At 34.4% G+C, this 14352-nt stretch overlaps 2 protein-coding genes across 4 annotated transcripts; both read right to left on the reverse strand.

The window, feature by feature from the left end:
• Positions 1 to 1812: 1812 nt before the first annotated feature.
• On the reverse strand, positions 1813 to 4933 carry LOC149705427 (uncharacterized). 3 transcript variants are annotated; one of them, XM_089864051.1, is made up of 9 exons: positions 4795 to 4933; positions 4584 to 4681; positions 4338 to 4507; positions 3994 to 4200; positions 3715 to 3933; positions 3309 to 3656; positions 3117 to 3224; positions 2904 to 3062; positions 1813 to 2828 (listed from the first exon to the last, which is right to left on the reverse strand). In XM_089864051.1, exons 1-9 carry the CDS (start codon positions 4809 to 4811, stop codon positions 2523 to 2525), a joined length of 1632 nt encoding a protein of 543 aa, XP_089720177.1. In that variant the 5' UTR covers positions 4812 to 4933; the 3' UTR covers positions 1813 to 2522. The 3 variants fall into 3 exon arrangements, 2 of the variants coding, with proteins under 2 accessions (XP_089720177.1, XP_089720178.1); XM_089864052.1 differs by having other exon boundaries at positions 2650 to 2828; positions 2915 to 3062; XR_016380563.1 differs by having other exon boundaries at positions 2695 to 2828; positions 2904 to 3015.
• A 412-nt stretch (positions 4934 to 5345) lies between these two features.
• Positions 5346 to 7484, reverse strand: LOC149705428 (uncharacterized). The gene has a single exon (XM_089865019.1). It carries the CDS (start codon positions 7482 to 7484, stop codon positions 5346 to 5348), a length of 2139 nt encoding a protein of 712 aa, XP_089721145.1.
• Between the last annotated feature and the right edge of the window lie 6868 nt (positions 7485 to 14352).

Here is a 14352-nt window from a genome sequence, read left to right on the forward strand (position 1 = left end):
CGTCGCTAGACTTTGCTGGCTTCTTAAGCCCAATTTCACTTTAGCTAAACTTTGTTGAATATCTTTTCCGTAAGAATGTTTAACCGCAGTTTATGAAACAAACTTGTCTTTATTAAGACCGGTTTTAACACCTCTTCTGAAGAGGATATTAGGGTGTCATGAAGGTGATCAAGATTCTGCTTGTAAGAAAGATGACACTACACAGCTGGATCAAAGTAAACGTCCTTTCTATTGGAGAAAAAAGGTTAAATTTATTTATAATTGCGTTCTTAAAACATATAGCATGGAGTCCATGGCCACTGATTTTTGGCGAAAAGGTACACCATGATCAAACAACAATAGCCGAGAAGATGAGTGAAACACAACCGAATATCGTAGTTGAAAGTCTTGCACCTAGTGAAGCTTTGAAATGGCACAGAGGTAGATGTATTGCGCACTCTCTTCAACTGTGCATAAATACCGCCATTAAACAAGAGAACAATACTGGCAGAGTTAACAAATTGATCCAAATGACACATAAAGTAATTAACTTCTTTAGAAAATCTCCCAAATTTACCGAGGAAATGAAGAATTTAACGAACGGGCGAGATTTGCTATTGCCGGGTGCTACTCGTTGGAATAGCCTCTATTACGCAATTGAACGATTTCAGAGGTAAGACCAGTTCTATAATATATGAAGGTGAATTTAAAACATCATTGTATTTCCTAGAGCAACATGTTGGAAGGTGTTCAACATGCGCTAGCCTTAGCGAGAAAAGAAAAAGCTTTAAGCAAAGAGATAGACAATATTTCCAATCTTTCATTCACCATGGAAGGCGAAGCAAAAGACCTCCTAACCCTTCTTAAGCCTCTCAAAGATGGAACAGTTAAATTACAAGACTCGGGTCCAACTGCATGTGATGCCATTGCGGTTCTTCTTGAAACGTTCATTCAAGTGCGACGTTGCAGTACTGAATTTTTTGTTGAACTTCAGGACCTTATTTTGAAGGAGATGTCAAAGACGAGCATTTCATTATTGCTTCAATATTGGACCCACGATAAAAACTGATGATGTTTTCAAGTAAGCAAATACAACACATTACGAAACAGAATGAGGCTAAGAACCCTATTGACATCCTTATATATGAGAGTTTCGATTTAATAATGGACACAGAAATTACCAACTGCCTAAAACTTTTGAAAACTCTATAATTATATTGGGTCCAACCATGAGTAAATAATATGTTAGCTCCCTATAAGTTACTCAGGCTCCATAGGCGTAATGTATCCAGCGATTTCTTCTCATTTCGCCCGCGCGGGAAAAACATCCGAATGTTGCGCTCTCTCTTGTCGAAAAAAAAAATCTAGCTCGTACGGCTCCTCGACCCTGAGTCGTCGGCTGATTTTTCACCAAGGGAGTGTTTTAGTCGTGGATGTTTATGTTTTAACAATTTAACATTAAATCATGGTGTTTGTGTCAGTACCGAGACAAAAAATGCAGGAACTCAATGCAATTTGCCGATATAGATAAAGAATGCTAAAGATAAGAGTTGTTATTGTGACTTGAAACCAATTATACAACTGAGCTACATCCGATCCATTGATCTCTTAACTGTTTTCCTAACCGAGGCTACTGAGCTCAATATTCGGCAGCTTCGGCTGCTTAAATAGCTCCGATATCATGGGCTAGCTTCCACTACACGCGCGTCCGGGGAAAAACCGGAAAGAAAAGTAAATAAAATTTTCGTTCACGTGGCGGCCGCAGAGCGTCGCATATAATTGGGAAGCCGGCGGCGCGGAAGAAAACGCTAGAGTACACAGAAAAAACAGTGTTTAGAGTCTAAACATTTTCCTAAACACAAAAATGAAACGCGTTTTTAAACATCTTCAAAACCTATACACGTCCTAAGAGAAAATGTTTAGATTTAAGACATGTATAAAGTGTAAGAGCTTAGTCTGTAAACATGCCTAAAGATGAGGCGTTTAGATATTAGACGGGTCTAATTTCAAAAGGTTTAGATATTAAACGCGTCTAATTTGAAAAGGTTTAGATATTAAACGCGTCTAATTTGAAAAAGTTTAGATATTAAACGCGTCCAATTTGAAAAAGTTTAGATATTAAACGCGTCCAATTTGAAAAAGTTTAGGTATTAAACGGGTCTAATTTGAAAAAGTTTAGGCATTGGACGGGTCTAATTTGAAAAAGTTTAGGCATTGGACGGGTCTAATTTGAAAAAGTTTAGGTATTGGACGGGTCTAATTTGAAAAGGTTTAGATATTAGACGGGTCTAATTTGAAAAAGTTTAGATATTAGATGGGTCTAATTTCAAGACGTTTAGGTTTTGGATATGTCTAACATGAAATAGTATAGGCTTTACATGTGTTGATTTTTAAAAGATTTAGGTTATGGATACATTTAACACAAAATGGTTTAGGCATTACACCCGTTGAGTTTTATAGATTGTTTAGGCTTATATATTTTGCATATAGGATACACTCAGTAATTACGAATTATATACCATTTTAGAACAAAATTTTAATTACTAAATTAGAAGTAATTCATTGAATTGCATATCTTCAACTAATTTTAAATACTTTGTTGACTTCACAAAGTAGCTTTTTGGGCCACTATCCCTAAGGGCATATTCTTGTAAAAACCCTAGAGTTTGTTTAAATATTGTTGGGTAGCTTAAATCAAAAACATCATAAAAAGCCATTAAAGAGAAAAGAGCAGTCTTCAATTGTACATCATTCAATTCCATTTGAAAACTTTTGTAGATCAAGAACTTTTCTTGATCATCTTTTTTAATAATTAAGAGGGGGGTCTCTTTTAAAGGACTCTCCAACGTCTGAAAATGAAGATTTATTTTAAGTAGGGATATATCAAAACATAGTCTCAAACAAAAAAATATATATTAACTCACATCTTGCTCACTTATTATTGAAAACGATGGTATCTTTTCTGTTTTTTTCTTGCCCTTTTTGGTTGCTCCTGCTTTTGATCGGGGTGTATCACAGAGTTTAGTTTCTAAAAATCTGATAACAGATAAAGTGGTTTCAGCTTCGCTTTGTTCATCTTTTTTCTATTAGAAAATATAAATTAATGAAAACCAGATTAAATGTAATAAAAATTATACCTCTGGTAACTCTTTCTCCGAAATTAGTTCACTTAGCTTGTCAAAATTTTCTAAGAATGTTTTTTGTATGTCCACCACATTCAATATCATATTCAACTCTGCTTCAAGCTATTGAAAATATTATAATCAGGTAAACTGCAGCAGTTTAAAAAGGTGGAAATTCTCTTCCCTCCAGTATATTGCGGTACTTACATAACGTGCCTCTGTGAAGTGGGGAAAAATGTTACATATTTCTTCGAAATCAGTAGAATTCTTGGCGACCAGTTTTCTTCTTTTCACAAATGTTTGACGGTTTAGTCTTAATATTTTTGGAACGTCTTGTTCGACCTCAGCAAAAGAAGCTCTCAGCTCTACCACCAATTCTTCGTAATTATCCCCATCCAATTCCTCTACCTCAATGCTACACGATGGTGCTTCATCTGGGTCCATATTAATTCTCTTGCGTTTCTTTTGCAATTTATTTAACGCAGATTTTTCATTTCGTTTTTCAAGCCACCTAATGTGCCTAATTTTGGCAGAAAGCTTGTTTATGATAAATTGCTGATAAAAATATGAAAATTAGATTTCTATTAACAGGATGCAATGCTTCTAAAGTTACCCAAGGGGTTAGAGCTGTCCTGTCGACATGTATACAAGGGTATTTTGCGTAAAGTTGTTTTCCTACTTCTTGGTACTCTTCTTGTGTTTTCATACTATAGTTTCTCATGAGCCCATACGCCAACTCTTCTATAATTTTCGAAATAATACCCATAGGTTTTCCTTCGGCCAGTCTATGTTCAGTATATTCACTAAATTTTGGTATAACTATGTTTCCTTTCTGTAAGGCCATAGACAAACATAATGTAGACAGTTTCAAATTAAAAATTTTAAGACTTACGAATATCACATTTGTTTCATCATTGTTACATGCAGTTTTTGGGTAGCTGTGCAAATCAACACTGCCCACAATAACATTCTCCATATATGGAGAATCCGCCACACTTTCAATATTAGAAGTATCTGTAGTTGGGGCATCACTACCGCCAATATTTGAAATACCTATAGTTGTGGCATTGTCTTTTTCCATAAAAACATCAGAATCATCCTAAAAATTAAACGAGGTTTAACTTGGGGTATATTTGAGTACAGTTTGATTAATAAAGGAACACCATAGCCCTATATTTTACTTGTTCCAAAAACTGTAAACTTATGGCACTCCCTATAAAAGGAAATTTTAATTACCATAGGTTTTGAATTGCACTCATTAAATGAAAAAACTTCATTTTCTTGTAAAATGATAATTAGGGAATTTTTAAAAGCACACAACAACTCCCAATCATCTATTTCAGTACCGTCACACTCAAGAACAGCTGTTGCACCGTTCATTTTCGGCATTGATAATTTGGAACAAGCTGAAAAAAAACCCGTCCAGTTTCATTATTATATTGTAGGACCATAAAGATATATTAAGCGTTTTTGTTTTCTTACCAGAACTCATGAAACCTAAGTAACTGTCTGCAATAACAGCCTTTCTCAATTTTCTGTCAGATGATGATATTTTAAATACAACGCCAGCCATAATTAAGCTATGTTGAACAAAATAATTTGAAATATTTTAGTGAAGCAAACTTTCCCAAATCCAAAAGAAAGAACTTTTAGTTCTAATATTCATGCACAACTTATTAAACTACAAACGTACCAATTGTAGAAATGCATAAATATTTATTAAATAAAATATCTTTTTTAGCCGTTTTTTTTGGGAGGGGGGGCAATGTTCGTTACCAGCATGCAGTTAATTTAATTAAATTTGAACTAAACAAACAGGGTTTATATTATGATTCTTTCACAACAGTAAAGCAATCACACAAAACGGTTGAATTTAAGTTTAAGCATCTTGAACTTTGAAGAGGCTTTTAAATAATTGAAATGGCAGACTTAAATATTTATTAGAAAGTAAAAGGGAGGTTCTATCAAGACCTTGGACTTCCCTTATGACCACTCTAAATTTGGAGTGTTGTAAAGCATAACATATAATTTCCCTTGGTGAAAGTGGGATATCTGTGGCCATTTGTATTTAAGCTTTTTGATTGGTAATAGATACTTCCTTCCACTCAGTGGCCTTTTTAGCATATAACGGTTTAAATGGCAGTCAAAAAAATCTATTTCAGCTTGAAGACATATAACGTAAGATACGAGGTTGATACTCGTAACTTCACTTACAACCATAAAGGATGGGCCGGAATCTTCAGATTAATTTTGCAATAAGACCACGTCTTTAGAATAACCATGACCATAAATTGTAATTTCTGGGCTTATATGCATAGAACAAGTGTTCATTGCATTGTCGTCAAATATAATTAACAATTTCCTTATTTCTTCATTAATTTCACGGTCATATCCCTCTTTAACAATATCCAAATCCCCAAAGAAATTTTGATTTTTACCCCCACTACCATTGCTTTGCTGTAAGCAAAGCCAACGTTGATGCTTAAAAGCCATAGTTTTGGGCACGTCCTTAAAACACCTCCATTTTTTAAGTTTAAAATAAGAATGTTTACTCTCCATCCGCATACACGAATGAAATCTCAAAGGGCCATATTTTATCATTTGATCAGGAAAATGTAACATATAGTGCATTTTTGGGGTGATGTTGGAATCTGGATAAATATTTTGAAAGTTTTCATTGTGCTCCGATATTAAACATTGAAGTGTCATCGCGGTACTATCATTAGCTAGAGAAGAAAAGCAAATCTGTGTTATCTGAGTTAAAATTATAAAGTTTCTCCAATGTGGATTTTGTTTCGGCACTAATTCTCCGATATACAGAGGCATAAGAAAAAGCAAGGTTTTCATAGCCGATGCGGTTTGCTTTAATTCCGCCTTCTTTAAATGTTTTTTCTCTATTAGAGATGGTTTCACGTCCATTTCATTTTTCTGATATGAGAATGATTGAATGGCATAATTAAGTTCATCGAGCGTAAATAGTTTCAATCCATAGATAAAATGGTCGAGCATTAGTTTCGTTTCATACTTAACTACTCCTTCTAGGAGTACGTGCATTGGGTCATGTAAAAGGTCTTTAGTGACTTCAAAGTCTGGTATTCCAATAAATGGACTTTTTTTATTAATTCCCCATTGTTTTGACCAATATACTCTAGTTTTTTTGGAGCAATTATCTAGTGACTCTAGCCTATCATGATGTTCTAAGTTATTTCGCAAAGGAAAATCTACTTGGGTGCATTGTCTTATATTAGGTCTAGTTATTTCGCAGGTTCTGCAAAACTTGAAAGCGCTTCCAACACCTTCTTTATAGCCACCAATTTCTTGGGCCGCTAGGGTGTGTCCTAGCACATACGCTAATTTACCCTTTACTATTTTCTCAACTCCATTAACAACGCACTTAATACCCAAATTAAATTCGCACATCTCTTTCAAAAAATCATGGAGCACACCATCCAGTCCAAATTCTTTAAGGTCTTTTTGTTTCCCAACAGCAAGTAGCTGTATGGAAGTTAATTTTGATCTTAAATGAGGAGGTAAATTAAGGATTTGCCAGTAAAAAACAGTAACTTTATGTTTCTTTGCATGAGCACCAATCGGATTAGCTATTTCCAAATCATCTAAGTATAATGTAATTAACAAGTTTATGATTTTAAGTTCAGGTCTACCGCTATTCTTAATAGGACACTTCCTTGTTATTTCTTCCCCACTAAATATATCTGACATCATGTCACTTTCCTGTTCTAGCGGAACATGGGATAGATATTCCTCAAGTTCTGGCATTTGCAGAAGATTTTTTAATGATTTAAGAAATGGAACATAATAAGAAAAAGCCTTTTTACTTTTATTAGCATTAGCCATTGGTTGAGTGAGGCTGCTGCGATTGTAGTGTCCCACCAGTACACGTACGGGAGGTACGTAATTCATTTCTAACTTAAAAAACATTTCCCTCCTATATGCGGTTTCAAGCCCATCAAATAACGGTCTACCGTCTAAGTTAATGTTTTCTATAGTGTATGTTTTAATTAAATCAGCAGTAGTTGCCATGATATCATGAATGACTTCATCTGATAAACCGTGTTTTTCTTTAAGTTTTAGAGCATAATTTGCCTCTATAAACTTTTGTACCGGTACATCATGATTATCTCTTTCATTAGGTACAAACTCTTCAAATTGCTCAACATTATTCGGAATTCCCAAATCAATATTTTTATGTTTTCGGAACTTATGAGTACGATAAGAGTTATGGTTTTTGAACACTACCCCACATGCATTGCAACGGAAAGATATTTTTGCAGAATGTTTGTGACTGCGAAGAACGTGTCGTAGTAGCAGTTTATCATCCTGGGTGTAGTAGCTGCAGAATTGACAAACTAGAATTTGTGCCATCTCTACAATTTAGAAAGTGGCATTTGCCTAAACAAAAACATTTTTCGACGTTATTTTGTTATTGTTTATCAATGGGATTAACTTAGTTGGGGCCCAATCTTTAATACCTAGGCTCTAGCTTAATGGCATTAAAGACAGTTTTAATACTAGTACTGTATTTATTAACTGAACAGTATTATAATAGGGACTTAGCTCCGCCCCCTGACGAAATTCTGGTTTTTCTCTTTTTTTTTAATTTCAGAGTTTGAGGCTATTTCAGCCTGTCTTCTGATCCCCCTCTAGGTATCATATCTAGCTAGAGCGAGGTTCAGTGACCAAGTACTGCTAAGTTTCTATTACTGTCTTTACAACTTCATTTTCCCTTTAAAAGCCAGAATGTCTATTTTTGTACATTTAGAATAGAATGTTATTGGTTGTTGGGGAATCATGTCGAACAATATTGAAGGAATGAATATTAATAATAATATTAAGCAGTCAATTATCATTATTGAATTATATTATTATTATTAAATTATTATTATTATCCATACCATTTACACAAGGAGGCCTGGCTTTAGACTCACACAGTGAGTCAGGCCTCCTTGTGTAAACCCTGAAGCCTGGCCTCCCTGTGTAAAATCCTCTTAGTATGTAAACTATGTATAGACTAACAACTTTGCCATTAATCTTTAATTTTCCCGCCTTTACAAGAGTACCTTCCACTTTAATAACCCTTACATCTTTGTGCTATTTAATCTTTTATGAAATTATAAATACTTTATCCTATCTTTTTTGTTCAATTGCCTTTCCATGCCCAAGGTTTGAAGTTAAGAAAAATTACACAAATATACACATTCAAAATATTGTAAGGAAATTTTTTTGAATATATTAAAAGCATTTGAAAATTAAAAACATTTTAAAATTGAAAGGTTTTTAATTTAAAAATATACATAGTTTCCACTAAAGATCATTTTTGCCTTTCCCCCAGTGTTGCCAGACCGTTGATGAGTCACAAGACTGAACAAAGATGGCTAAAAGTTCAGATTGAATCAGCATGGATAAAGAATGCGCGTGAAGAAATTTGTTTTCACTCTACAGGATAGGCAACTCCCTATCTCGGGCGACAGAATATTCTGTATATACTCTGTTACAAAATCGGTTGTCAGCACGCGTAAAGCTCATTCTCTATGTAACGTAGGTTTGTACGTGCTGTCAAGAGCCTAAAAACTTCAGGATCTTCAGGATTTAAAATATCCGCGAGTATTTTGGCTCGAGTGCACGGACCTCTGGGCCTTAGTTTCAAATACGTGTAGTAGGCTGTAGGCAATTTCGAATAGAATCGATAAAAAATTATTTAATTGTCCACTTCACCCTCCCTTTAATGTTTCTTAACGGGCTCGCGGGACAACATCGTGTTTTAATCCACAGCATGTGGTATAAACGTACGGGAGATTAATCATCAGTTTGTGGCTGTTGCTTGTGGCGCCACCATATCGCAATAAGCTAACCCCGCAAACCTCCAAACGTAATCTTGAATTGCGACTACCTTAAATCTGTGAAGGTCATGATGACATAATCTCAAACATTTGTCAGGACATTTTGTAATGTATCTCTACGACTAAAATGCAGCGTTTATTCTACACGCTGAATCGTTCATCTAGCGATCTACATATCTCATATAATAGGGTGGAATGATTTATATTGATTAGTTAATTAAATATTAATTAAAACTATAGAAGGTAACTCGGGACGGCGAAATGCCATTGAAAGAGTTTTCAACTCAATATCTCCCACCATATTCGGAGCCCCCTGTAGAATGACAATTCGGGTGTCTGGTCACCGCAGTTGTCATGGAGTTCTGCCGAACTGTTTCGCATATGGAAGAAGTGGGGTATATTTATCGAGGTAAAATATGTTTAAATATTTATGATATGATGATAAACCCTTATAACCTTGTACCTTTATGGTCATTTGAGTTTTAGCAGTCGTTACTAAAGTTTTCGATACAATGAATATTTTGGTACAATCATAATAATACAGTTATCCACGAATTGATTGTAGTTTAAGAACATCATCATGTGTAGGTAACATAAACAATCCTGAATTAACGTTTTTGATAAGCTTACGATCTTGTTCCATAAAATGAATATTTTGCCCCTTCGGAGACGGCTTTCTTACAAAGGTTTTGAAGGTTCTATAATACGAAAACAAATATGTCTATGCAAAACGTGAATCTTATAACTAAATATATACATTAATATAACTTATGAAATATCTTTAAATGGTCAAAATTTATATAAGTTCAAAACGTTCGCAAAGCAAATCGCAATACTTATAAATCGATTCATGTAAATAGAATTATTAAGATAAACTTAGGGGATATTTATGGATTGTTCGTTTCCGAGATAACGAGCATATCTGTGAACCAAGGTAACGCAAAAATGATGCAGAAGGCATCAAGAATTTGCCCATAATTGCTCCGGATCCCTTGCCAATCTGAATAATAATGTTGCTATTTTATTTTAATATGAACGGATTTAATAAAAACATTTTGCTGTTAAAAAATACATTTAACTTGCGACATGGTATGAAGTTAGAGATGAAGCGTAAATGATTAAACGGTAGTCACGCAACTTCACGCTGTAGATAAGGAACCGTATCTGATGTGCTTTTGTACAGTTAAATATACTGCTATGACGTCTTCACAATTGTTGACATATTGGCGTTTTTGCCTAGTCCCCTGGAGTAACTAGTCTGGCAAAATCAAATCAGGAGAATTTTGAAAGTTATTCGATGGAGATACCACATTTTGAGAACTGTTGGAATCTATAAGAAGTTTTCCATATTATCGTGTATTGTCTGACACGAAGTATTTTTCAGTCATTTTTGGCTTCAAAATAATCTCATCTCTGTTTGAGTCTAATCTAGTCACCTTGTTTAACAAAGGTTATAAAATCACATTTTTTGTCGCATAAATGGTTTTTTGAAATCCATAAAACACACTTCACAATGTAAGATGTGTCATATACGGTCAAGAAATGATTCGCAACTTATAAACCTTTGGGTAACTCTGCAATAGGAGCAAAATGGTTTTGTAATTCCAGAAACTCGATTTTGCTCCCGTTTCATATAAAACATTTTTTCTATAGCTTGGGAAACATCGGTAGTGTAACACTTATCGTTTTATATCATATATTTAACTGAATCGAATTTTTTCGTTATTAAATAATAATTTTTTTCCTATTTTGCAGGTGAAAACCCAGCAGCTATGCAGCATGTAAAACACAGCACGGCTTCCAACGCGAGAACCATTTGTGCTATTATGTTTCGTCATGTGTTTACAAATAATATGGTTTTTTCGCAACCGGTGACGAAAAATAATTGCAAATTTCCGGAACGAAGCCAACACGATGGGGAGTAGTGCGGCGCAAGACAAGCAACAATATTAATGATAAAATGAATTCAAGGTGAAAGGGCTAAAACGAACACAAATCGAACGTCCCGCCGTGGCGTCCCCTCGTTATAAAAACGCGGTTTAATACGAAATATTTTTAATAAAATGATAATAAAAATGGACGAACAAAAATGGTCCGCCACCAATAAAAAATATATTTATAGTTTTAAGTTGTAAAATATAATAATAATAAAAATAACGTTGCTCAGATGTAAAAATACAAAAAAAAAAACGAGACTTCAAGACATTTCAAGTCTTGTAAAATAATAAAATTCGGTCTCCAAATTGAACTCGTAATAAAAACCAAAACTTCCCAAAAATTTTGAGTAATGACGGACTGACTATAAAATACAATAAAACACAATAACCGAATCTGCTCACATGTCAAATAATTCACGTGGCGCGGGACTAATAACCGGTGAAATAAGTTCACGCGAAATGTTACCGAACACTATTTCGATTTATAAATATATATAGTTATTAATTTAAATTGTTAAGAATATTTTTCGATCGCGAAATAAAACTGAAAAACGGAATGAAAAAACTACGACGATTTACAGATAAAAAACCTACATACTGCGCGAAAATTATCCATTTTCGTACTGTGTGTTGAAATTCAATAAATGTTATCGACCATCAGACAGTAACGAAAATAATTTATGAACTTTCTTGTACAAGAATGGCGATACGAATCCATTTACCGAGGGGATAACCACTACGTGAAGTAGGTGTACATTTGGTTTCGTAATATTTGAAGTATTGAAAAATATCGGAAAGTAATGTGAAATATACTTGAAATATTGTAATACCGCAAAGTATGGTGTATTAAGTGTAATAAATGTAATACGAAGAGTATACAGAGAATATGAAGAGTATACTGAGAATATGAAGAGTATAATGATAATATTCGAAGTATTTTGTGAATCGTTACGAATATTAAGAATCTCAGTATAATTTTTTATTAAATCGAGAAGTCTCGTAGTATTTGTTTTCTTCCCATATTGTAACCGTGGGAAACAGAACTTTCTCATGGTAGATATAGAGTTCATGTACACATACAGGGTTGCCACAGATTTTTCATTTCAAAATTCCCTGACTTTTCCAGGTTTTCCCTGACCATCCAAAGCCAATTTCCCTGACCAATTTTGAAATTTACACTAGCTGAAAAGTCAGAATGGAACCTTTAAAAATTCCTTATTTATCATCTGCTTTGTACAATTATGCTAAATTTATCACAGTTTTTAATTGAAACTACTATTTAATATTTAAAACTTTATTAGGAACTATCTGAAACAGTTTTAAAAAATCACTTGTATTTAAGACTAGAATAATATAGGATTGAACATGTCCATGGCAAAAGATGACTTAAGGTCTTCTCCAATTTTAGAATTTCTTTGTCCACCTCTTCGTTTTCTAGTATGTGGGTTTGACTTAACTTAGATTTCTTTGCTCGAAGCTCCTTCAACGTCTTTAGATGTCTTTTTCTAGTATCTGCGACTTTAACTGCGTTTTCCTCTTTTTTTTTCTTTTCTTCTAATTCATGCTGATATCGAATTCTGGATCCACGAATGGACCTTATTAAACTTGCATCCACTGTAACATTTTTAATTCCTCCAAGATTTTTAACTCCATCGTAGACTTGGCGCAGAGCGATAATTGAGTTTTCATGTAAATTCTCAACAAGTAAACTTTTGTTGATTGAAAATCCGCCCTCAACAGAGGCATTTCCATGTGATAAAATTAAAACAATTTTTATAACTTGCCAAAGATCTTTTAAGTCATCTTCACCGTCAAATATATCACGATACAATTGATCAAGGGCAAAATGCTTCTCCTTATACTTATTAAAAATTTCTTTGTGCTTCGTTTTTACCAGTCTAACAGAAGAAACGAATTGCGGTTTCGATCTTTCAGCAACACTTTCGTCAATTCGGTTGCTTTCGTGAAGAATCTTCAAAGCTAATTTTACACGATCTTTGGCGATATCCGGTTTTTCAATGACGACTCTTGGGTCAAACGCAGATATACCTCGCGTAAGGCTATATTTTAATGGTGATCTTTCCAATATTTTTAGACAGTCGCGGATAAAAATTTGCTACATTCCATTTTGAATTCGACTTTCATACGTTCACTGAGGTCTTTCTCTCCAAAATATTTTGCAGCACCAAAACCTACATCCACATCTCTATACGGAAGCAGGTTTTCTGATTTTTCTGAAAAGTCAATTGCAAGAAGCTTTTTCAAAGTTCTAGCATTGTCGATTATGTTTCCTTTAACAAATCGTCGCAAGAGAAGTTGAAGAAGGTTCATGAGATCCATGTACAACAGAGGCGCCAAGGGCTCAGGAGATTGAAATTTTCTTAAGAATGGCTCAAGTTCGGAAGCCACAGTTTTAAAAAATGCCAACTTTGCTTGCATCAAATGATCTTCCATGCATTTTTTTTACGTTTTCAACTGAAATGGTCCCTGGCAATTTTGACGACGAAATGAATTTCTTGATGAATTGGTAAATGGTTAATGCTCTTTCGGCACAAGAGGCATTTTCCACCCAACGAACTTGGCAAAACTTCTTTGGAAAAGTTGTGCTTCTGGTAAGTGATGTATAATCTGCTCTCCGTGCTGGACAGTCCTTGAGAAGGTAATAAATACCTCTTAAAAATTATTAATGTTCCACTTAACAGCTTTGTGACCAGTTTGAAGGGCGCCGTGAACAACGTGTAGGCCGCATGAACCTAAGTCGAGCAACTTAGGGGTATCTGCCTGAGAGCTGTCTTCTAATTCTGCTTTAAGCTTCGTAATAAAACTCCAATTAGTATTTGGTCCGTCCATACTGATCTGAAGCATATTTTCCAGTGGCAAACCATCAAGGCCTTCTTTGAACTTCGCAAGTATATCGTCAGCTTTAGCATGACCCATAAAAACAGACTTCAAATACCGTGTTGAAGTTTGACCAACTCCACTCCAGAACCGCACGTGTATATCCATCTGTCCTCTTTGGCTTACTTTATTTAGAGCTTCGTAAAAACAAACAACATAAAGGGAACAAACATCTTTTTTAATTTGGATGTTTTAAATAAATTATTATTTAACTCTAATTACACGTGGTTTATCTCCGTAAATTTCTTTAATTTTCTAAATTAAAGGGAACAAGTTGCCAAATTCTGGCGCAAAACATTGTCAAAATAAGGTGCCAATCCAAAAGTAACGATATAACTAGCTTTTGTTCGTCCTAAGCTAAATTTCTCAGCAATTTGACTATCAGGGAACATATTTTTGAAAATTTCGGAGTCATGGTTTACAGAATTATATGATGCTTGAGTCATAACAAGTCGCATTGTCCACAAAGCTTCAGCTTTAATAACCTCTTCTTTCAGTAGAAAATTGCTAATTGAGCTTTTCTTGGACGTTATTTGATTTTCAGTCTCTTTCTTTGAG

The sequence above is a fragment of the Phalangium opilio genome, unplaced genomic scaffold (genome assembly GCF_054372755.1).
Source record: "Phalangium opilio isolate 3A_F unplaced genomic scaffold, DU_Popi_V2 ptg000013l_1, whole genome shotgun sequence".
Classification (NCBI taxonomy): domain Eukaryota; kingdom Metazoa; phylum Arthropoda; class Arachnida; order Opiliones; family Phalangiidae; genus Phalangium; species Phalangium opilio.

Coding starts and splice junctions, on each gene's coding strand:
- LOC149705427 (XM_089864051.1), bottom strand. Junction 4,508..4,583: donor CTTAGGTTTCATGAGTTCTG/GTAAGAAAACAA, acceptor GTTTTTTTTCAG/CTTGTTCCAAATTATCAATG. Junction 3,934..3,993: donor ATGAAACAAATGTGATATTC/GTAAGTCTTAAA, acceptor ATGGCCTTACAG/AAAGGAAACATAGTTATACC.
- LOC149705428 (XM_089865019.1), bottom strand. CDS start 7,484: ATGGCACAAATTCTAGTTTGTCAATTCTGCAGCTACTACACCCAGGAT.